The 25,227-nt window shown below is 34.5% G+C and overlaps 1 protein-coding gene across 2 annotated transcripts; it reads right to left on the bottom strand.

Moving 5' to 3' along the window:
• Positions 1-337: 337 nt before the first annotated feature.
• Positions 338-25,227, bottom strand: LOC115217078 (RNA-binding protein lark). 2 transcript variants are annotated; one of them, XM_029786668.2, is made up of 6 exons: positions 25,076-25,227; positions 19,805-19,939; positions 14,442-14,525; positions 4,058-4,116; positions 2,702-3,163; positions 338-2,591 (listed from the first exon to the last, which is right to left on the bottom strand). In XM_029786668.2, exons 2-6 carry the CDS (start codon positions 19,925-19,927, stop codon positions 1,901-1,903), a joined length of 1,419 nt encoding a protein of 472 aa, XP_029642528.1. In that variant the 5' UTR covers positions 19,928-19,939; positions 25,076-25,227; the 3' UTR covers positions 338-1,900. The 2 variants fall into 2 exon arrangements, with proteins under 2 accessions (XP_029642528.1, XP_029642529.1); XM_029786669.2 differs by having other exon boundaries at positions 19,805-19,936; positions 25,076-25,223.

The following is a 25,227-nucleotide window of genomic DNA, read 5'->3' as shown; positions in this document are numbered from 1 at the left end:
TGGGGTGGGAGGAGCAAAATTGAACCAGTGAGTATGTTTAATAGAATGTGTTAAAACAGAATGACTCTTCCCAGACGCAAATAGAATCCAGAAACATGCATTTTTTTAAGCTAAAACAAACAACCATGAAAGAAAAACGAACTTTTAATATTCTTTTTATTTTTAAAAAAAATTTTACAGACATCTAAGACATTGGTAACTTACAGCTAAGAAATATCAAACACAAAAAAGGTGGGGAAATATTTTCCATTTTTTTTTTCTCTCAATATTAAAATTACAATTTGTAAAATAATAATAACGATTAAAAAAAAGGTTTTTGTTCACTCTGCTTTGCCACCTTTTTTTTTCTTCCTTTTTTGAAAGTTTGTAATGGCTCTGTTTTAAGTGATAGACATTGGAAACATGGAATGAAGAAATGCAGGCAGTACATTGAGCAGGTTTCCACACGGGTAGAGTCGGAGAACATTAAGAATAGAACTGTCAGAATAGAGATCCTATAAAAGGACTTTTATCTTTCTCTACACAAGAAACATTTCAAAGCAAAATAGAAAACAACGGCAGACCTTAATACTGATAAGAAGGGGGAAGACAAATAGGGAAAGGTGATTTTATTTTGCTGGAAGTGAATCATTGGGTATAATCACAAGCAAAAGGGACATTGTCTTAAAAAATAAAACAAGAAAAAAACTAAGGAATGGAAATAAAATTTAAATGACAATCAAAACATTGATCAGTGAGTATATGGAAGCATGTGTCATATTTTATGGTTAATTCTTCATTCTCAATGGAGAAAGCTAAAGTCTGCACTGAGCTAACAGATTTATGAGGTATGAAAGATGATTTGAAAAGAGACATCAACTAACAACAACTTCTAATCACATTTGAAATTCAAAATTAAATCAGTGTGGGTTTAGGCCTAACAGTTTATGGGAATTAAAAATAACACTGTAAATAATAAAGACAAATAAAGCAATCACTAATACCTATACCCTTAAAATATCACAAACAATTTCAACAGAGAAACACATGAAATCAGTTTTCTAGTTACCTTTGTTAAATCGAGACAGAAGTCAGAAACTTTCGCAGAATTGAGGCAGCAATTAGGTACATGATGTTGAAATTATGTCACACTAATAAATTATTTAGAACATATTTAATTTGAGCACATCACAAAAATTCTAAAGAATCAACTGAAATAAAAGGAAACCAGCATATGAGGTATCAAGAAAAACAAGGTTAAAAAAAAAAAAAAGACGATAAATTTAGTAATGAATTATGAAAATAGGTTGGAATACCAAAGAAATGAAATTAGAGTGTGGATGTTGATTGAAAGTTGAAATGAGAAAAGTGGAGTTGGAAAATGAAGATCTGCCCTCCAATGGTTAGGATTCAGATAGGATCAAAAATGGTTTCAGTGAAGACAATTCAAAGCACTGGGCCCTTAAGAAACACCAAATACACACAATGGAAGATATCTATAGAAAGCTTATCCTACAAGAGTGAATTGACAAGACTTTGAAAAGAAAAGAACAAAGTGTGGAATCTTTTGTTTCTATTTCATTTGTATAATATATAATCCAGTTAAAGATGTGTGGGAATTATACTAAGTAGGGGATAAAATGTGGGGTGGGATGGGAAAAGAAACTGACTGATGCAGTCTGTGATGGTATGTTATGTATAGTGAACAAACTTGGATGAGGAGTTAAAAGTATTTTGTTCGTATTTAACACTTGGGAAACAATATTAATCTCAATGAAATCTTGATACTTAAAAATATGTTTTTCTTTGTTTTTTTTTATAAACACCAACAAAAATACCAGGTGAAGATGTTTCTTTTTTTACTTTTCAAAGAACCACTATTATTATCATTATTAGTAGTATCTATAATCTGAGAAAGGATTCATATTTTAAAAAAATATTGGACCTGTCTGTAAAAAACTTTGGTCAGGTAAGTTACCCTTTTTTTGCGAGCCCATTTGCTGTCTTCCACCTCCACCACCCCCCATATTACCACCACCACCCCGCCTCCTCCTCCTCCCCCCATTCCTTGGTAGTTGTCTCGGTAGTTGTTCTCCCTGTAATTATTCTCTCTATAGTTGTTATCTCTGTAGTTCTCCCTGTAGTTATTGTCCATACCAGGACCAGATCTCGATCGGTCATTATTGAAGTTGTTGTAAGAATGGTTCATGCCGTAACCACCTCCCCCACCACCGCCGCCGCCACCACCACCACCCTGTTGCTGACCATTGTAGCTGTTATAGCCGCCAGAGTTGTTCATGCCACCTCCTCCACCACCCATCTCTTGACGGTCTCGCATCATTGAACCCATCTGTCGATTTCCCATGTTGTGATGGTCCATTGAATCTCCTTGCCTGTAGGAATCTCGACCGACCCCCATAGGACCAGGACCCCTATTGCCAACCATATTGTCTCTCCTCATTGGTTCCATTCCACCACGAGAAGATGGCATCTGGTCTCGGACTGGAGCATCCATGCCCATCGATCGCATACCCATGTCTCGACCCATCGGGGTGTCTCTCTTGAAACCACCCATGTTATCATTATTCTGATATGGAGAAGGTGGGTAGTCTCTGTAAGGAAACGAAAAGTGAGGTAAGAGAGATTTTGCAAGAAGAGAGGACTGACTAAATTAATTATCATATAACGAAATGTTGACAATCAAAAAGGGGAAAATACTGACCGTTTCATATTTCTATCATAATAATCAGGAGGCATCCGAGAAAGAGGACTTCTCTCACGGTAGTAAGGGTCTCTGTCCATATAGTAGTTGTCTCTCATGGCATGAGGAGGCGGCGGTGCTCCTCTCCTATCAAATGGACTGGAGGGTCTCATTCTGTCAGGCTGGGAGGAAGGAAATCTTTCTGAGTGTTGTGGAGGCATCATGCGATCTCTTGGTGGTCCTTGTGCAGGGTACCTGTCTTGCATGGATCCCATTCTGTCGGACATCGGCCCACCTGGATACCTGTCTGGAACAGATGGCATTCGTCCATCCCTTTCATAATAATCTGGGAAGTTGTCACGAAACCGTGGCCTTTGGTCATAGTTGTCTGACCAGTTGTTGTTGTTGTTGTTGTTAAAGCTGCCGGGTGTGAAACGACTGTTAAAATTGGATAGTCCTCCTTGACCCAAAGGCTTTCTTGGTCTTCAATAGATAAAACACAAGTACATGATGAACTACAGATGCATAAGCAACACAGACAGGTTAAAAAGAGTAAAAGCCAAATAAAACCAACATTATTCCACAGAACCCAGGAATATTTGAAAGCAGTTGATAATTTTGTTCTAAATTCTTGAGAAAGATCACAATTACAGGAATTATGAATTTGAAACACAGTAGTAGTTAACGTCTTCAGAATGTACCCAGGAACTAAACTAATTAAATAAAATTGAATGGCTAGCTGAGATGTTTGGCCCCTATCAAAATAATTTCCAATAAACATACAGGCCTTTTCAAATTGAGTTATTGATGCATTCAAAAGTTACAGAGGTTATGAGGGTCAAAAATGAACTGAAGCTATGAACTGTGCCCTCTGATCATACACTGGAATTGAGTGGGTCAAATTCCCCAACATTGGGTCTACCTCTTGCTAGAAGGAAAAGGGAATTAATGGTTAAGTCTTCACAATAAAACTTTAATAAAATGTATTGCTTGTATTTCAATAAATTTGGGAATTAATTTTAAAAAAAAACTACAAATTTAGTAAAATGATTTCTCAGCATGTTCTTGTACAAAATTCCGATAAAATATTTTTAACTGAAATATAAACAATTTAAAATAGGCCACAAACAAGAGGCCTCAGATAGGATGCTACCAAACACAATCTTTCCATAATCAAGACTGTGTTGCTTTTAAGATGCTGTCAACAATTTTAATTCAAGCATTAACATTTTGAAATGGGCTGTTTTGTACTATATCACCAAGAGGTCTGAGGCACATGTTGGGATCAAGAGCCAAGTCCTAGTTAATTAACAGAGCTAATTGGAATGAAGTTTTTAAAATAAAATGGAGAAAACAAAATAATGTCAAGCAACTCACGGAAATGCTCTATCTGTTGGTTTTTTGTCAGCATTTTCTGTCTTTTTACCATGTGACAACTGAAAGGAAAATGCAAGAAATCAGCAAGAATTCCCTACACAGAATGATTAAGAAATCCATTCTAAACCATTGAAATAGCATTTTTTAATGGATAAAATTGGTTTCTTTTGTGACTCACACACGCACACAACATAAGAAAAAACTTGTAAAAATCCTCAATTGCAAAAAGCATGCAACAAAGTGTAAACCGAGTGAATTAAGAGGTACAGATTTTGAAGACCAGGAATATTAAGACACCGTATAGGAATGTTACATAAAACCAGTGTTTGCTACCCATTGAAGAGGTGTTTGATATTTTTAGACCTTTAAATCATGACGATTAAAATGTTACAAGAAAACAGTAAAATGTTCAATTTTACCCCACACATTTTAGCAATTGAATTACAGAACAGAATACAATAATGGAATAAGATTCTCAAAGACTCAACAAGTCTAAAATACTTTATTTGATACTGGATGCTATACTCTTGAGTGGCATGACTATGTGGTTCTTAAAATATGAAGGCGTCGCCAAATCTGCTGATACAGAATAATCAGATGTTCCAATATGCAAGGGGCCATCCTGGAAAAGAAATAAAAAAAATTGCTTTAGCAACTAAAATGAAGCAAGACTAAAGCAGACAACTATAAAACAATAAAATTTGCAAGTGTGTATATATAAAAATATATATACATACACAGCATCTTCAACCATTTATTCAATAATGGTAATGAAGAATGGCTTAAAAGGTAAAAAAAATGAGAGAAAAAAAGGGAAAAAGAAAAAAAAGGCAGGTGGCAACTGGTCGAGCTAAATTGAGACTGTAGGAATGCTTAAAATATCACAAGGCACTAAGTGGTCTGCCAGAAAGAAATATATAATTATGGGGGGAAGCGGGGAATCAGAAAATTCATTAAAAGACAAAAGATACCAAAGGATGATACAAAGAAACAATTTTGGTATTTGCAGGAGAGTTAAATAGGGTCAATTGTTATAAGGATTGAAGAATCCAACATTTCAGGATTTTGCACATCATCTAAGACAAGGACAGAGAAAGCATGGCTGCCGGTTTTTTTGGGGGTTTTTTTGTCTGATTTTGCTAGCTCATAACCCAAGTGAAAACACTTTATCTTCCTCAATCTGAGATGATGGATAAAAGCACAGAATGCTTAGTTTCTCCATTCCTTGAACACTTCTAATGACTCTCCAATCAAATAAATGTTGATAACGTAGAAAATCATCACCATTCTCTTCGCAATGTTTGGTTTGACAAATTTTCATTTCCTTAAAATTCTTTTCAATATTTGCAATGATATTTAAAAATCAATTCTCAAAAATGTTAGTAAATATAAAGATAACCTCAGTCTAAAGCCTAAAACATCTTCCACAAAAAGCAGATAGCGAAAGAAATTGTAGATTCTCAATCCAACACGACCAGATTTCTTTTTTTTTTTTTTTTTTTTTTTAAATAAGTGAAAAATGAAATGAGCTGAAAAAAGAAACAATATCAATGATATAAGAAATATAGGACACAACAGAAGTGAGTTGGTTCAATTCTGTGGAGCTTCCAACATTAAGTAAAATAAAACTACAAAAATGAGCAGCAGCAGCTTTCATGAATTACCAACATCCTAATTAATTAATCTTGAAAATTAGATAATTATCAGTTCAGCTGTATTTGCATTAGGTTTAATCCTTATTTTCAATTTTAGAAAACTGACAAATTATCAAAAGTAAAGAGATGCTTCTTGAAAAATTAATCGATGATTTTCGGTCAATAAAATTAAGAACGAATAGATAACGCATTTCGATTTTGTCTGTTTTTGAAACCATAGAACGGGCAATGCTCCAAGTTGTGGGAAACACGCTTAACAACGCAGTGTGTAGACCGAATAGTTTTAAAAGAGGACGAGGAGATCACCATATTCTAACTTACGCAACTGAACGATGCTGATCAACACGTCGCAGATGTTTGTACAAATTGTTTACGCAGCGGAAACAGTAGTACTGAATGGATTGGAGAACACACCAAATATAATATTCAGTGAGCTGAAACTTCACTTTGGTACGAAAGTTCACCCAATTTGAATTTTGAAAAAAAAAAAAAAAAAATTAAAAGTTAACTCTAAGAAGCTTTTCAAATTTCATTAAAAAAAAAAAAAAAGGCATTAACTAAAATATACACGTGTATAAAATAGCAAATGTTTCCTCTCTTGGTTTAAACAAGAATTGATTTCAGTTCTTTGATCAACTGGACAACACAGTCATTGACCATAAGATCATGTAAGGTTCTGAGTCTTGTACATTCACTGTAATCCTCAGGCGGAATCAATGATATAGCAACATGGTTGACCTTTCAAAAAGTCCCATCCATCTGACAGGCTTTTGGTTTCTACCTGGCCAATTTCACTCACAAGATTTGGGTCAACCGAAAGCTATGGTAGAAGAAATTTGTCCAAGGTGCTGTGCAGTGAGATTGAACCCAAGACCAAATACTTCTGAAACAAAACTGCTTCGTCATTTGGCCTTGCCTGCACCATACAGACATTAATTGAAGCTTTTATACACATGCACATTCACTCAAGCACACATACCAAGAAACTTTATGTCACAAATCAACAACATTGGCAGGTTGGCACTCTTGACATTTCAGAGCAGATTCTCACAAAACAACACAACACACAGACAGAGCACACTCTCTCTATTCAATCATAAACTAGTAAAAAGGAACGCACGCAAAAATATCTGCAGAACGTAAAACCACTTTAACATACCTTTATGACGCTCGCTGGGGACTTCCTTGTCCTTGGGAATGCTATTCTTGTTTACGTCAGGGGGCTTGGCAGAATCTATTCACGATGACACAGGCGCAAACTAAATAACGGTCCGTCCTTGAAAAGCTGGCAGCAATTTAGTACTCTGAAGCGTTACGGCTGAATTTGGGGATTGGCCCTAACACTGGTAAACACGGAGGTGGTATGAATTTGCACAACAACAACAACAACAATTTGCCATCTAAACAAATAGCTACTTTGGAAAGTAAAGTGCGTTTATTAAATCTATCGGCCAATTCCAAGGAGTATTTATACACACATATATTTATATATATATATATATACAACACAAGCTACTTTCAATACTTTAAAAAAAGTAAAACCATAAATGGTAACGGATATATACCTTTAATCTCAATTTGTGTATGTATATACGTACACAATATATATATATATATATATAGATAGATAGATATATATATATATATATTTACATGCATAGATACAAACACCCACAGAGAGAGTTTGTATATGCAGTGAAATAAATTTTATATCCCTTTTTCTGAAATATATATTACAAGATTTAAAATGTATGCCTTAAGTTTCCAATAAAATTGCACCAATTTTTTTTTTTTAAACAGAATTTTTTATATAGCATTATGTTTGATGAAATAGATTCAAGAGTCTTTTAATATTGAATTAAATATCTATAAACATAGCCAGAAAATATTTTATATAATTTTTTAAAATAGACTATGGAGTAATCTTTTTGATTTGTTAATATATATGGCATTATAAGGGCTATAAAAATCTATCAACAAATTATTTCTTTTCTTTTCATTTTTTTTTTTGAATTTGCTTAAAACATTCCAAAAATAATTATAACCATGAATAAAGGAATGAATAACCACCTACAATTTCTCATTCTACAGTTATTATATTTTGAAGCAACTAATTAGAAATAGAATTAAAAAGAGAATTGAATAAGATAGTGGAAATTTTATAGACCCTTTGCTTAATTCAAAACCAATCGTTCAATGAGCTGCTTCCCCTCCCCATCATTAATGCCTATATATGCATGAATTCAAGTTATACATGTATATACAGACACACATATATATATATGTATATATACATGTATATACACACACACACATATATATATATATATAAAACATGCATATTACATATGCACATGCAATGCGCATATATAGGCACACACATTTTCATTGATGAATACCATTTTGCTTTTTTTTTATATTATTTCCCCAAAATCATATTGAACATTGTCAAGGTTTAAGAGTTGAAGTGTGGTAACCATAGTTTGCAGTGACAAAAGAAAACTATCACAAGTACATCTATCAGAAAACTTCCAGATAAATTAGGAAAGAATTATAGCAGCTTTCATCAGAGATGAAGCCAGTATAAGTTATTCTATCCCAGAGTGAATTCTCCCTTTCAGATAGACTGAATAGAACAGGTCTGCTTTCAAGCATGAGTGAGGAGTACAACTCCATGGTGACTGCTAAGAGGCAAGATAAATAATCTGAGCAAATATCAAGAATCTAAGAAATCATGCTTATAGGATTATATGCAGGTGTTTTGTGTGCGAGAATTAACTGCTTCTGAAGAACTTTCAACTACAGTTAAAGCTTTGAACTTAACCATTTTTATTTTTTTTTAACAATGATTGTTACCAAAGAACTTAGCAGCAAATATATATGTGGAGTAATATGGATTATTGAAAGTCAGCTTCCAGCTTCACCATATAAGCCATTCTGAGTGAAGGTAGCTGTACTGAAATGACAGGTAAATTCATCATGGGAAAAAGATCTCAAAGCCAATCCAATCTGCTGGCTTTGGTATTAAATAAATTGGCAACAGCAAAAAATAAATATCTAATAATGCATTGATTGTACTCTGCACTTAAATCAAGGTACCAATCTGTCTGTGGCACTGCTTTTAAGGGGAAAAAATCCTCTTTTTGAAGTGTGCATATTTACTATTAAGAACCCTTTATGTCCAGACTCCTGGTTAATCAGGAGGAGGGTGCTTTGATAAATCCCACCAAATTTCAAAATCAACTGCCCCAGAGAAAGCAGTTTTATTTTAGGAGAGATACAGTGATGAAAGAGTTAAGATAGAACAAGTGGATTTCTATGTCACTGAACAAAATAGCTTCTTTTTACTCAACTTCAATTCTTATAAAGATTTTAAACATTTTAAGGATTAATTTAATTTTAAGAAGAGTAGCAGGTCAGCTATTGGTGGACCTGTCGCAAATGAATGGATGCTTATGATGTCCAGTAGCAATATACTTTAAGATTTTTTTTCTTCTTTTCTTTTTTTGATGAAGAGTGTAAATGGTAGACTGCAGCATCCATAACTTTTCCGAAGACATTAGTAATTTCAAGTGCTGTCAAATGACTTTAAATGAAGGAATCCCAACTGGTTTGTGGCATCAATTAACGGAGAATTTATCATGTGCCACAAATACAAACAGGGATATCAATGGAAAATAAGTTTGTTAATAAGTCACTGACTAACATAGGATATAGTAAAAAAACAAATCTGTTTAAAAACTTTTTTTATATTTTAAGAATGTGAAGCTACATAAAACAATATTTCATCAGGTTTATACAGTCAAAAAAGTTCAGTTGACCTCTTGGTTTAGTGTAAGTTTAGAGAATGATGGACAACTTAATTCCTTGACCTATATTTTACTTAGAAACATGTGGTTGTTCACCTGCAAGCCAAGAGAACTGCTATCTTAAGGAATCATGTTGAAATCCCCATAAGTTCAGGGCTATACAAATCCAATTTACCATGGTCTCACAAAGGAATACTTTTATTTGTCATTTCATATATATATATAGAGAGAGACTAATGGAGGGCACAATATTTGATTTCATGTGTCTTCAGATTAGAAAATAACATAGATCCAACATCTGGAGAGGTGCCCAGATATTAAGAAATATATTACGAAGTTTACAAACGTATGGCATATATAGTTTTTATACAAATAATAATTTGGTTTAATCAGTTTGAAAATCAGACTAAAAGAATGAAAAGTTGAAACCATTGGAAATCAAACCCAAACAAACTACTGGATATAATATATATGATAGAAATAGTTTCATGAACATTGCTTCAAGTATAATTTATTTTAGCATCTTTGCAGTTGAAGAGAGAAGCAGGCAAAAATTAAACTCTTTTTGCTTTTTTGATCTATTTTAAAGATTGGATGCTTTGATTATTTAATCTGAAAAGAGCACTTTGTAATGTTTATTAGAATGACACCCACCCACCCAATAAAACAAAATAGGAAAACAAAATACTGGTATCCAGAAAATGAATATAAATGATTTAAAATGTACGATTTTAAATAAATACCAGCTTTCAAAATTGTAGTTATTTTCACACAATTAATTTGAGTATTAGAAAAGGACTCCAAAATCTGTACCTCAAAACAGAAACAGCCTCACAATTCTACACACTATCATAGAATAAGTTGTTTGGGGATTTTTAACACCATAATAATGCAACAAAAAAAAATTAGGGTTTTTTTTAAAGGGAATGTTAACAATAAACAAACATGAGGATAAACAAAAAGAAAAAAGGGCAAAACATGAAGGAACTTAGACAAGACTGCAATATATATATATATACATATATATAATGACAATCTTGTACATTATATACGGTTTCTAATAAAGGCACAAGGCAAGTCAACCAAACCAACTACAGCACTTGACTGGTGCTTTATTCTATCGACCCTGGAAGGATGAAATGCAAAGTTGACTAAGGCAGGGTTTGAATGTGGTGTGTCAGGAGCCAAAAGAAATATTGAAAGACAATTGACAACTCAGCACACTGATATAATAAAATACATGCATTTTATCCCCACATATGTGCGTTCATATATAATTTTTATGTTTCCCAATGCTTACATAGGTTATATTGACATATGCCACACACACACACACACACACACACACACCAATGTTTCTCAAAGTGGGACATGGATTACTTTACAAGAAGAAACAAGCAAAATCTTGCAAAAACAATTTAAATAAAACTTCTTTTTGGAAAAATGAAGGAGTTTGAGACAAAAGACAGTTGAGAAACATCGATACACAAACAGTGTGTGTGTGTGTGTGTGTATCGTATACATACACAGACACTATACTTGTATATAAAAGTACCGAGGCAGATGTCCCTTTTTCTGCTTGCCGATGTCTCCCCCCCTCTATCATGCTACAGAAACATGGAAAGAGAAAACAGATGTGAGGTGAAAGACAGAAAGAGACTATTAAGCGGTCAAGGAAGAAAGGAAGGAATAACATAAGACAGGAATGGTTGTATGAAGAAAGAGTTTTATAACAGAGAAAGAAAACTAAAAAAGTGAAATGGGAAAAAAATAATTTGGAAAAAAAAAGAGTGACTGAGCCAGCAGGAGAAAAATAAAGAATTATAAAAGAGAGAGAGAGAGAGAGAGAGCAGAAAAGAGCCAGGGAGATAGGCAACAGTCAGAGAGACAGGCAACAAGACAAAATAAATGTAGAAAATGGAGAAAGACCTGTAGCAAAATAATGAAGAATTTCCATAGAGAAAGAGAAACAAACCCCAAAACCTCAATAATACGCATACAATATCATAGTCCAGCCCCATGTCAAAGTGCAAAATGAACATAAAATATATATGTATATATAGTGGAAACTGCTTATTATTATCAGTTTGGGACAGAGCCTTTCAGATAACAATAAGCTGCTAATAAATCAAGCAGAAGATAAACAATATTACGAGCATGTTTGGGGCCCACTAATTTCAACAGCCATCTGATAACATTATCCACGACGATAATAATAAGCAGTTTTCACTGTGCATACGTCAAGTGTGTGTTTTTATGTATATACATACATATTGTGAATACATAAATATCTCACACAAACAAAATCACAAGCACATAGCAGAACGTAGTCTGTCCATTGAACATTAATTACATACAAGCAAAATACAAAAAGCAAATTAGCTATTCTGTCAGCACACACACACACACAGTTATATATACATATAAAACTAATTCAGCTGCAAAGAAACTTTTAAACTTTTTTATGTTACAGTTATTTTGGTTGGATGGATCTGCAAATTCAAACCTAAACATAATATTTAGAGTAACTGATTTTCAGCATGGTTGAATAGACAAAGTAGCTGCCAGCTCTCTGTCAATTGATAGTTTTTGCATACACAAATGAACAAGATGACCAATCATATCCAAATGAGTTTACTAATACACGAGGGCAAATGAATTGTGATCCACCTTTTGCTCGTGGGCACCTACGACATTGCTTCAAATACGAATTAAGCTCCCGAATAAACTCACAAATCTTGCCTCTGTGGAATTCTCAAGAAAATAACTTATTGCATGTATTATTAGCATTTTTAACACTAAAATTGCAGCAGTACTTCTGTGCATGTACACAAACTGCAGTTAATGCAGTACCACTGCAGTATGCCACAGGAAACCCAACCCAAAACAATTGCTTTATTTTGTTTTGTTTGTTTTTTTTAAAAAGAAGAAAATGAAAGTACTAATTGTTGATATTACTTTAATGAAATTTTTTAATTGACATGAGAAATAAGAGTTCTAATACACTAGATTATTATATTTCATTTTGGCCATTGTGCACTTCAAAAGAAATGTAGAATGTGTGGAGTGCATGCAGTGTAAAGCTTGGAAGTTCACACTGCATGTGGTGCATACAATGCTTTTAAGCCCATTCTTCCATTTTATTGATTAAAACTCAGTTTATATACTACAAGGAAGTAAGGTATATCTACTTATTAAACCAAAATTTCTCCAAAATGAAACAAAACAGCTTTTATTTTGCCATTTTTTCATCATTAGTTGTTTTTATTTATGGTTTGAAAAGCCAAGGCAGAATTAAAAATGAACAAAAAAACTACTAAACCTAAATCTTTATTTTATTACATTTCATGGAACTAACAAGGCATGCTGTACAAATAAACCAAACACAAAATACAAACAATCCCTCTCTCTCTCTGGGCTCACACACATACACACACACTACCGACTCTCATAGAGCAACATGAACAGATTAGTAAATGAAACAAGTTAATAAGCAATACAAGGACTCAAAATCTCATTTGTTGAAACCTCAACTAAATTTTGAGATGCAAGTTTGACTAAGACAACAACAAAAACAAAGCACAAAGAAACAGTTTATTGCTCACTACAAGCAAAAATCTGTTGCAAGACAAACACTGATAACATAGATACCGTGATTTGTTAGTATAATAACTATTACTCTAATTTTAGAATATGTTCTTTTCTTTTTCATTTTTGGAAAAAAAAAAAAAAAAAAAAAAAACGCCCCAGTATCATTAGATCAATTAAGTAATGAAAATCAAAATTATAATTAAAACTTCATATGCAAGTCATAACGATGGGACAAAATTAGCAATTTTCTGTTAGTTGCTATTTTACTTAGAGGATATCTCATTTAATGTGCATATTGGGAAAATATAAAAGTAAATATCACTGGTAAAAGATAAAACACAAAGCCACTCATTTGTCATTAAACAAAGATTAAATTTTATTTTTATAAATCTTCATCGGAAGAATAAAAATGGAAACCCCCCCAAAAAAACTAATTCTAAAACTTTTAGTTTGAGAATGTCAGTGATCAAGAATAAAATCTGACATGAATAAATCTTAGAAAAGTAGCTGGAAAAATATTAGTGTTTATAAAAGAAAAGTTAGTTGAAATTAAATAAAATGTAACTAGTGTTTTCAATTAAACTAGGTTTAAAATATCCTGGGCAACCAAAATTATTTTTGGTCTAGACATTTTAATCTATCAGTAAGTCTTCTAAATCTACATTGAAGTTCAAAATATTTATTGTACCTGGAAATTAGAATATCAATTTCTTTCATCATGATTTAATCACTAAATTCAACTCAGAATAGATTCTTAATTACAATGACTTTTTCATTATCATGCCCTTTCTCCAATGGTTTTTTTTTAAAAACAAATGTGCTGAATATTGGAAAATACTCAGAATTAGAAACCTCCATTGCTAAAAGCTCCCTCCAGACCAAAGATATATTTCCCTCGTGTTTTAAAGGATGACAACAGTAAATGATCTTTAATAACCAACAGAAATGTTTTTCTCGCTTAAGTATTTTTAGCAAATACTTCAACATTGATCCAATATAAGAGATCAATAAGATTAGCATTAAGCCCCACCCCTACTCCAGGATGAAGTCAGGATAACAAATCAATCAAACCAACAAGCTTGACCTAACAGATGATAGCTAGCAGCAGAATAATGTAAATGATGCTTAAACATATACAAGCATCATTAAAAACCATAAGAAAAAAAAAGTCTAATTTATGAATATTTAAATACTTTGATATACCCAGAATGACTAAAAGATATTTCAATATAAACCTTTTTCATTCTAACTTATTTCTGTTCACTAACATACAATCATACAACAAACAAGGTTTGATAGAAAAAAAAGAATTTTTTTTTTAATTTTTACCTCAACTCGAATTCTTGAATTGCAGACTGAGTATCCATTCAGCTGTCTGATAGCCTGAACTGCCTCAGAGTCATATTCCATGTGCTAAATGAAGAAAACACCATTTTTAGATTATAGCAATTGTAATAGTTCAAATAAGAAGTTATGAAAGATAAACTGTGGTCATCATGTAATAAAAATAGGTTTCTTCTTCAAAGACTAAAATTATAGAAATCTTCAACAGAAAGTAACCCTTTACAATATACAAATTTTCCATACACTCAGGTATTACAGCCCCAAGCTAAAGACTGATTCTCTACATGGCAACTTAAGCTGCTAGAATTAACAGCCAAATATCTCTTATACACACTTATTAAGATAAAACACAAAAATGTGCTTTGTGATGCCAAATACTGAAGTACAATAACTACAGCAGGACAAAATCCATATCAATGGAGAAATATAACCCTCAGATTCAATGAGTATTAAAATCGGGAAAGCTCATTTACTAACTAATGAATTTTTGTCCACATGCCAAACAAATAATCAACAATATTCCTATTATGCTCAAACCATCTTTTTATATATATTTATAACCTTAAACACTATCAGCAGCATCCATTTCCCTTCAGTTGTTCAATGTTTATATTAGACATTACATTCATATAGCAACACATTTAATTTACATCTTTATCAATTTATGTGGCACACAGGCCTCAGAGCAGCAGGTTAAATGCCCAATGGCTAATTTGCTCTGGCTCTCTTTACTGACATCAAACCTTGCTTAAACCATTTAGCATTTAAACCAGTCCCATCCGGCCCAAATATTCTACCTGGCCTCCCACACCCTACCCTACAATGTCATTCTAAAAATAAACAATCACATCATTGAAATCTCAAAGCCACAAGAGGAGAATGCAAGATTAATTCAAAACAATCTGAATAAATATGCATTACATTTGACATTGTATTCTGAGGACTAAAAGGTTAAGTTAACATTGTAGGGTCACCAAATAGGAAGCCTTGAGCACCTGCTTACTCTGACTCTAATTATAATGAAATGTTCTAAACCAGGTGGACAAATATTAAAAGGTTTAAAACCCAAGTGTTTCCTTATTGAGTAGAGAGAATGTCAGAGTATAAAGTACTCAATGGTTAAATATAACAAAGTTTAGTGTCCTAGAAGAAAAAGAAAGCATTTCTAATGTAACTGACCCTAAAATTATTTTTGACAACTGAAGGCAAAGAAAGGAGAGTTTTTTTACCATCTGTGCCCAAATAGACAGAACCACAACTGATAAGAAAAACAGTATCTCATTACACATTTCACAAACTTTATTTCAAATTCCAAATGTATTGTCAAACTTCTACTTTATGGTATCTATTCAAGAAGCCCATGCAATTACTTTGTAACTCAGACTTCATCCCATAGTTGAAAAGTTTTAAAAATAAATTTAGTTTTCAATTTATGAGGCTAATGCAGTTTCACACCTCTCCTTGAAAAATGCATTTTTTCTGAAAATATTTTTAGATGTCGGAGATTATGAATATGCAAAAAGAAATTTTTTCTTAGATTTCACCCACCCCACAAATTTAAAAATAAAAAAAGGAATGTCTGTTTTTGTGGGGAGGGGGTTAGCTGTGCATGAGGTCCACTGGAGAGGCAGGTTGAAATTTTACATGGGTGGAGAGGTGAGGGGGGATTAAAAAATTTTTTTTTGTATATTTGTAATCTCCAACATCTAAAACGTAGGAATCGGAAAAGATATTTTCAAACAAAGGCATTTCTCAAAGTGAGGTGCAAAACTGCATTAGCCTATTTTACAATTTTGTCCGTCCTAATGCTTTAACCCTTTCGTTATCAAACCGCCCGAATTTACCTATTCATATTTAAATGAGAATATCAGAGCAAATCTCTTTAGTACATTCGTGAAAACACGTATTATACTTCGTAAAGAGTTCAACTACAGTTTTGAACAATAATCGAAGTGTAATTTTAATTCCGTGAATTTTGGGAGATTTTTTTCCGAAATTTGTTCCTATTGTGTTTTCAAAATTTGTAATTCTGACAAAAAATGGATACGAATTTCATTATATCAAGCAGCGAGTCAGAATTCGAAGGATTTTCTACTGAAGACCTTCATAAATCTAACTCTATGACTGAAAAAAAAAAGCATGTGGCATTTGATAATGAATCTGATGTTTCATTTACCGAAAGTGAAAACAGTGAATCCAAGAGCTCCGACAGTGATAAAGAAAATGAATTGGCACCTGAATGGAGTGAAAATTTAAAAACTGTTTCTTTCGGCGATTTTTCTGAAGAAACTGGACCAAGCCACAGACTTTCCCAGAAGAGTAAAGCCTTAGACTATTTCTTTTTACTTTTTCGAATGAGCCTATTTGAAATCATTACGGCAGAAACGAACCGTTACGCTAAACGTAAACAAAATGAAAGAAAGGATTGTTAGTGGTTTCCCATAACCTTAAATGAAATTAAGACTATTTTGCCATAAATATTATTATGGGTATCAGAAAGTTACCCAGAATAACAAATTCTATCGTAAAATTTTGTTGTATACCCAATTGAATATTAGCTAATAATCCATTTTCTATAGCGATGTTTGAACAAAATTTTAATAATTTTATATTTTGTTGAATTTACCTGTATCTACCTGCAATTAGAGTCACTTTGTGACAAAAATTATAGTTTAGAATTGGTTGAGAACATTTCATTAAATTATCTTCCAAAATTTACGTTAATATATTGATAAATAAAAAAAGTTATAGTTGTTTAATGAAACCAGACTAAATTTATGATTATGTTAGAAATTAATTGAAACACATAAGGGGTGTATTTTGGTCAGAAATATAGTAACGAAAGGGTTAAACATGTTTAACTCATAACTGATCCATCCTAATTTTATGGAATTCCATTCAAAATCATCTCCAAGCTTTCAAAACTTCAACCAATGCCTGATGGAACAAGTAGAAACATATCCTCTCACCCCCATCCTTCTTCAAATCTTAGAATCAACTGCCTTCACTTTTCCATCATGCCAAGTGCTATATTCTTCCATTATTTAAATATAGCACCCCATTACTGCTTCTATTTTTAACTTTGTTTACTCAAAGAATATACACCAGGATGACATCTGGGGCTGTGCTGCTGTTCTTCACAACACCTGTTGTGTAATGTGTTTCGCATAAAATTCAAACTATTTTCCCAAGTTATCAATAGGAAGGATTCATTTTCTACTGATTTCAAAGGATGTATACAATATTGCATATACAGTAGGGTTTTTTTTTTTTCAATGAGACACCAGTTGTTTGTTGTACCTACCTGCTCCTACTGAAGTGAGAAAGCACAGAATACAAAACTGGCATTGTGTAGACTAGTGTTATCATTGTTTAATTCCATGCCAGCTCTGATCAAAAAGCCCCTTTAACCAATCAGCTACAATCATCTGGTTTACACATTTTTTGAATGCATACCAGATGTGGGACTGCATTAAACAATGTATCCTTCCCTACTTTTTAAAGGCATTGTGATCTGAGGCTGAACAAAGTATCATTTGTGCCAGTTTGTTCAATTTTAGAGTTTAGTACAAGCTTTGAAGATCGATAAAAAGTTCTCTTTTAATGTAAGAAGAAGCACAAGTCACTTTTCCATGCTGTCACATGTTGGATGGGTTTTCTAAGGCAGACTTCCAAAGCCCTTCCCATCACCAGCTCTTCTGGTCACCTCTTTATAACACATAGGGACTAATTTCTTTTTAAAGTATTTCCTTTATTCAGGTTTCATTGAAGTTGTAAAGAAAAGGCAATTGTTGCCTATCATCAGCATCATTATTAACGTCCGTTTTCTATGCTGGCATGGGTTGGACGGTTTGACAGGTCTGGAGAGTCAACAGCTGTGCCAGGCTCCAATCTGATCTGGAATTGTTTCTACAGCTGGATGCTCTTCCTAACGCCAACCATTCTGAGAGTGTAGTGGGTACTTTTTACATGCCACTGGCACAGGAGTCAGTTAGGCAGACCTGGCATCGATCACGTTCAGATAGTGCGTTTTACGTGCCACTGGCACGAGAGCCAGTTGGGGTGTTCTTGCATCGGCCACGTTCGGATGGTGCATTTTATGTTTAATTTTAACCAAAGGCATTTTCCGTAATATGAGTGAGACAGAAGATAAGTGGCAAGATATATGCATGCAGTTATTCAACTCTGAACAGATCCAGGACCTGTTTTTAGCAGTTCAAGAAACACAGACGCCTAAGATATTTAGAAAACTTGAGCGTTTCAATGCACAGCTCCAATGCATGCATGTTCCTTTCCAACAAAATGCAATGAGCACATCAAAATGTCTAAAAAACAAAAAGGGGTGGAAATTTCTGCACGGGAGGCTGGTCTTGTTGGTTCATATGTAGAGTTACATTTCAGACAGCCTTTCCTCCACACACTACATTAGTAGGCCTAAATATACCTTTCCAACACGCTTCTCACCTGGTGAAGGGCTTTAACGGAAACGTTATCCTCTGACAGATCTCACAACACAACAGAGGAACCTCTAAGCTAGTGGTTCCCAACCTGGGGTCCGTGAACTAAATTCAAAATTTTATATCAGCGCCACCCAGACTAGCTTCCGTGCCGGTGGCACGTAAAAAAGCACCATCCGAACGTGGCCGATGCCAGCCTCGCCTGGCACGTAAAAAGCACCCACTACACTCACGGGGTGGTTGGCGTTAGGAAGGGCATCCAGCTGTAGAAACACTGCCAGATCAGACTGGAGCCTGGTGCAGCCCTCTGGCTTCCCAGATCCCCAGTCGAACTGTCCAACCCATGCGAGCATGGAGAACGGACGTTAAACGATGATGATGATGAAGGATAAGCATATTAAAAGGGGTCCGTGGGAAAACTCATTTAAATAAACGGGCTGGGAACCATTGCCCTATGCAATTACTGGACCTCGTAGAAATCGCATCCATACTGGAAAAAATACGGCCAAGACTAGAATATCGTTCAAACAAGACAAACCTGGACTAAAAACAAACTTAGACTTCGGTTTTGACTACCATTCCGATTCACCAGCACAAATTATCCCTTGATTTCTAAATCGTATAGACTCCGCATAAACATTGGTGCATATTTTATCCTCGCCGAGAAATGAAGGAATTTTAGCAGAAGCCTAACATGAAACGGTAAAGGAGACAAAATTACCTCCGTAAAAGCAGATCCACCCTTGTGGTTATCAGATTCACCATCATTCAAATAAATAGGTTCAACTGGCTCGCACTGCTGAGCGATTAATCATGCTTTTTAAAACGAAGCTATTTAAAACCAATCTACAGCGATTACTGTTTTCAAATAAAAGAAACAAAAGCGCTTACCACAAAAGCATAATTTCTTATGATGTCACACTCGGTGACTTTGCCATATTTCTCGAACAAAACCCGTAATTGTTCTGCTTTGGTGGTGGGGTTCACGTTACCAACGAATATTTTTGTAGGCATTGTTAGCGGCTGCTGAAAGGAGAACAAAGAATCAATTACACATCGCAGCATCGTTTATTAACAAATAAATAAAAAACACAGAAATAATCGGCATTCTTTCTGTAGCGAAAGAATGCCAAATAATCCTTTTTTCGTTATACTCTCCACATCAAAAAAGGCAATAATATAACTGTTGCAAAAAGAAGTGCTTTACGGTCGGGTGCTGTGTTGCAAGCACCGAGTGCCTTCAGTCGAATCTAACTCCATTCTATTTTTAGTTTAGCTTCATTTGCGACGGTTAACTACTTCAGAAAACACACGCATTACACAACGAAAATAAACTTGTATCTGTAGTAATAAATGAAAACAAGTGTTTAAATATGTGCCTTTTTTTTCTTCTTTTGGTATTATCAGCGCTATTGCGTGACCGAAGACTGGCACATTGGATTCGGTTGTGAAACATTTCTGAATATATTATATCGTATAAACATTGCAGAACCCGATGTGTATCAAAACGGGGGAAATTACGAAAGTAACAAGGTGCCCAAAGACAGTTATATTATTATAGCGCTGGTATGGTTTCGTTGCTTTATTTTTAAAATGTCTCCCGTCACTTGAAACTGAATAAGGAGCCGTAGAATGCAAAAGGTTTTTAGTCTATTTATTTGCTACTCAGGAAATTAAACAAAATAAGTCTTGTTTCTTTTTTTAATTTTGCCAGAAAGGAAATTACTGAAGGAAAAAAAAAGGCAATATATAATTTTTATTAACATTCAATTTCCTCCATCTGATATGGGAATGCTAATTGAATAGAAAATAAACTCGTTAAAATAATAGATACAATTGAGCTAATTGTGTCATTTCTATTAATTCAACACAGATAACCAGTAATCATAGAGAAACAATTAAATGAACAGATGCTACGCAGCGTCAGGTTAGCGGATCGAGTAGGTTTCGACTAAACAAGGCCAATGATTAGAGAATGGCTAATCGATTGTGTTGAATCGGTAGATATCAGTGGCCAATAATTAGATCTATGGATGATGCTCGATAGTAAAAGAAACCGACCAAGAGAATATATGTGAAAGGCATTTACGATGTCTGCTTGTAGTCATCGAAAAGTTCGTTTTGAACAGAAGGGGGGACTACTTCATAATCATTAGATCTTTCAGAAATAACAGCCAAATTCCTCTCAGGCAACATGGTGAGGACTGGAAAGAACATTTAGTGTTCAGCCGCGCTGGTTCGTAGCTTGCTTCTTAAACAAAGGCGCGTAGGGGGGAGCTGGAGACGTGGTTAGAGTTACTAACTGATTTGAGGACCCCGATAAAATCACGAAAGAAACTTAAAAATAGTTTGTTCCAACTGATAAATTATGAGTGTTCACCATTTGACGAAAACTCATCATCGCAAAACGTTGGGTTAAACAGTTTTTTGTTTTGAATGGAGGGCTTCACAATGCCTAGAACAGATTTGATCATAGCTATGTTGGTCAAACCAGTGTTGAAATTAACGATGTGAATATTCAACTGAAGAATTTTGAGACACTTTCCCGCATCCCAATGCTAGATGTGGATAATAATGAAAACGCAACAAAGAACTTTGGAATGAAAAGAAAACGTGTGCGCAGAGGGAGGGGTGAGTCGGTTTTGATTATCAATTGACATCAGGTACTAGTAGCGTAGACTGGACCCGGTTTGCGCACACGCGCGTCCGCGCTAGCCAGACGCATGTAGCCGATCTTACGAGCTGACTGGCGCATGCGCGATATATATATACTTGTATCGCGCGTTACGTGCGCGCACGCAAACGTATATAATTTGTTAAACTTAATGAATTAATTTCTTCACAGAAATGTATATAACTTTTTTGGTAAAATTACAGAATAACACCCGCACGATTTTCACTAAAACAAAATAAAAAAACTCGGATTTTTTAGATACTTTTCTGCTTTTTAAGACAATAAGGTGTTATTGGAGGGAAATCTGGCTGCTATTTCTAGCTGGCTGAGTGACAACATAGCGATTCCCTCGCGGATTTGCAGAATATTTTTACTATTTTACAGATAAATGAATTAATTATATAAATTAAATAATTCTTGAAAAGTAATTAATATTAACAATATTTTTCGAACAAAGTAAATAATTTTTAAAACTTAAATAATTTTTTTTTTACACAAACGCGAACGTATATAATTCCTGAAACTTAATTATTTTTTTTTTTACACAGACGTATATAATTTGTTAAACTTAATGAATTAATTTCTTCACACAAATGTATAAATTTTTTGGCACTACCACGGAATTAGTTGTCAGGCTAAATTCTTTCCGTAGAATTTATCAAAAAACGCGCAAAATTATTCCCTAGAATTTATCAAATTAAAAAACGCAAAATTAATATATTTTTTGAAATTGCAAAATTATTTAGAATATAAAAATATAATTTTCAACAGAGAGTTGCTAAATCTTCTTTGGCCCAATAATATAATATATCAATAATTTGTTCACACTTCAATTTACTATTTTCTAGAAATGTTCCTTTTCTAATTGAAACCATTTTTCTACAAGGCCTTCCACATGACCATATCACTCCATCCGACAAATTTTTTTTAGCTACTTCGCTCATGCTAGCTCCACACGATGTACATATTTTCTGGGTATTTAAAAGTCCATGTCTCTTAAGCCAATTAATACTATCTGCTGTTGAAGCGATGGCAATATCGCGGTGATTAATTCCTTTTACACTTGGATATGCAGAAGCCATACTCAAAATTTTTTCGCACGTGTTGATATCAAAGTGAACAACTTTGAATTACGCGCGGTTTTGGTGGTGGTCATTAGTGAACAAATTATTGATATATTATATTATTGGGCAAAAGAAGATTTAGCAAAGGAATGTCGTATAGCAAATGTAACCGTAACAGATTGGAGAAATTTTTGCCGTGATATATGTGCAGAATAATATGTTGCACAATATTGTGCAACATATTCTGCACATATATCAATAATTTGTTCATTAATGACCACCACCATCACCACCGAAACTTTGTTCAAAATTATAAACGTCTGTGTATATATATATACAAATTGCGCGTGTGCGCAACCGGGTCCATTCTACGCTACTAGTACCATTAAAAGCATAAAAACATAAAATATATCACTGAAAGCAGGAGATATTTGTGGACCTTTAGCGATCTTATTTATATCTCAGACGAGAAAAAAAAGGTGAGGGGGGGGATTCTGTTGGAAATGCCTACACTTGTCAGCTTCATCAGGACAAAACTATTTCACTTTCCGACGCAACCCGAATGACTAATCCACATGTATTCACATGCATGAAGCATGCAGCGGGCAGGCACGAGGTAACCTCTACATGGTCGCCCTTCTCGTAGGAGTCAAACCTTAGATCATCGGGGGACGGTCTACTTACAAATCAACAACCAGGAACATCTCAGAATTTGATGGAAATTCTCATTTAATAAGAAACCGCGCTATCGAAAGCAGTCGCATGATACGCTAGAAACAGTAGCCAAGGTTCGCCGCACTGGTCAGCTTAATTGTGTAAGAAAGGACAATGGTCTCGCTTAAAAGGTCACTGGTCGGATGTGTTACGCTCGATCAAGGCTCACCTGGCACTAAATTACTAAAGGTATGGCAGGCAAGCGAGTACGGTAGACGACGATGATGCTGTGAAGGAGGAGAAATCGAGACACGGGTCGGTATCGATCAGAGATAGAAAGAAAGACAGAACAAGAAGCTGATAAGAGAGAGAGAGAGAAAAAGAGAAGGAGCGCATGCGTGCTGGGAGCCAAAGATGTTTCTCACTCAAATGTCGCCTCCCGCGCATCGATGCCGCCACCACCACCGCCGCTGCAGCCACCACCACCACCACCATCACCGCCGCTGCAGCCACCACCACCACCATCACCGCCGCTGCAGCCACCACCACCGCTGCAGCCGCCGCCTTTCCACGGTTTCCTTCACTTCAATGCATTTCTCGATTAGAATCGTCGAGAAATAACATTTCTATTGAATTCCAACTAAAATCTCCACTGCCCCCCCCCCCGATCTTCTTCCTTCTCCATCTTAAACAACCGATTTTAATACAAACAGAGATTATCTTTTTTTTTTTATAAACCTAAACATAAAATGAAATTTTTTTTTTTTTATTTTCATGAGAAATTTCTGAATAAAAAGCAAAATATTTATCTGGGAAACAGCAAGAAATTAATGCCAAGAAAACCGCACATGCCTCATTTCTTTGTGCTTAACCCAGAAGAAATGTCTAAAGAGATAAAACACAATTTTCGTCGACATAGATTAATATAAATCAACGTCTCAATGAATTTAGAACAAATCGTAGCAGATTAAAAGTACATTGTGCAGGTTACATAATAATATATCGTGTTTTATTGTATTCGATAAATAATTTCCTTTGAGATGTGAAGAAATCCTCAGATTGAAACAAGAAGAGAGAAATGTGAAACTGTGTCAGAATGATTTAGCTTTGATTTTAGGGCAAACTGTAATTATTGATCTTCGATGTTGTGTGAAGGAGTGAAATATATAAGGAATAATTAGGAGTCGAAATAATGAAGAGAAAATAAAAGTGAAAATGACGGATTTCTATTTCAAAGGACAAAAGAAATCAATTTCAGATGGTTTTTGGTGTTGAATATTAGAGAAATATTTTGTAATTTATTCGGTGTTTAATGAATTTCGATGCAGGAAAATGATTGAGGATTGAAAATGAGGACAGCAGGGATGTGTTTCAATGATTTTTTATAGGTTAATTATGAAATATGAATCATTTTTTGTTTCTAGTTTTTTTTTCTTAAAAGAAAGAAGAAAAAAAATAATGGCGAACGGGACGAAGGAGAGAAAGAAGAGAGAAAAGAGGGAAAGGCTTCTTCGGTCGGGAGAAAAGAGGGAACGGGTCTCGTCAGGCAGTTAAACGGGTCTTGCATCGTCTTCTTTATTCGATGCTGGCAAACAATGGACAGAGTATTTCTGGGGGTTTTTTAATTTTTCTTCCTGCAACAGAACCAACACAATCGCCATCATCATCATCATCGTCGTAGCGATTTTGGCGGGGGACGACGAGGCAATTATATATCGCCAAGTAAATATATTTGCAAGAAACTTTTCAAGAAAAAACATGAGATCTTACCGCTGTCAGTTGTATTTAAGATCCTAAGTTGTAAGGATTTCGGAGGAAAAAAAAAACAACGATTCTTCGCAGAAAAGTGACGTTCAGTCGAAGCCTCAACGTGCTTCGAAATGGCGATCGGGGAAGATTAATGACGTCATTTGACAGCTTTA

Source organism: Octopus sinensis, linkage group LG11, assembly GCF_006345805.1.
Source record: "Octopus sinensis linkage group LG11, ASM634580v1, whole genome shotgun sequence".
Taxonomy (NCBI): Eukaryota; Metazoa; Mollusca; class Cephalopoda; order Octopoda; family Octopodidae; genus Octopus; species Octopus sinensis.
This window is presented reverse-complemented; position numbering and strand designations above follow the sequence as displayed.

Coding starts and splice junctions, on each gene's coding strand:
- LOC115217078 (XM_029786668.2), bottom strand. CDS start 19,927: ATGCCTACAAAAATATTCGTTGGTAACGTGAACCCCACCACCAAAGCA. Junction 4,117..14,441: donor ATTCAAGAATTCGAGTTGAG/GTAAAAATTAAA, acceptor TTTTCCTTTCAG/TTGTCACATGGTAAAAAGAC. Junction 3,164..4,057: donor CCAACAGATAGAGCATTTCC/GTGAGTTGCTTG, acceptor TATCTATTGAAG/ACCAAGAAAGCCTTTGGGTC.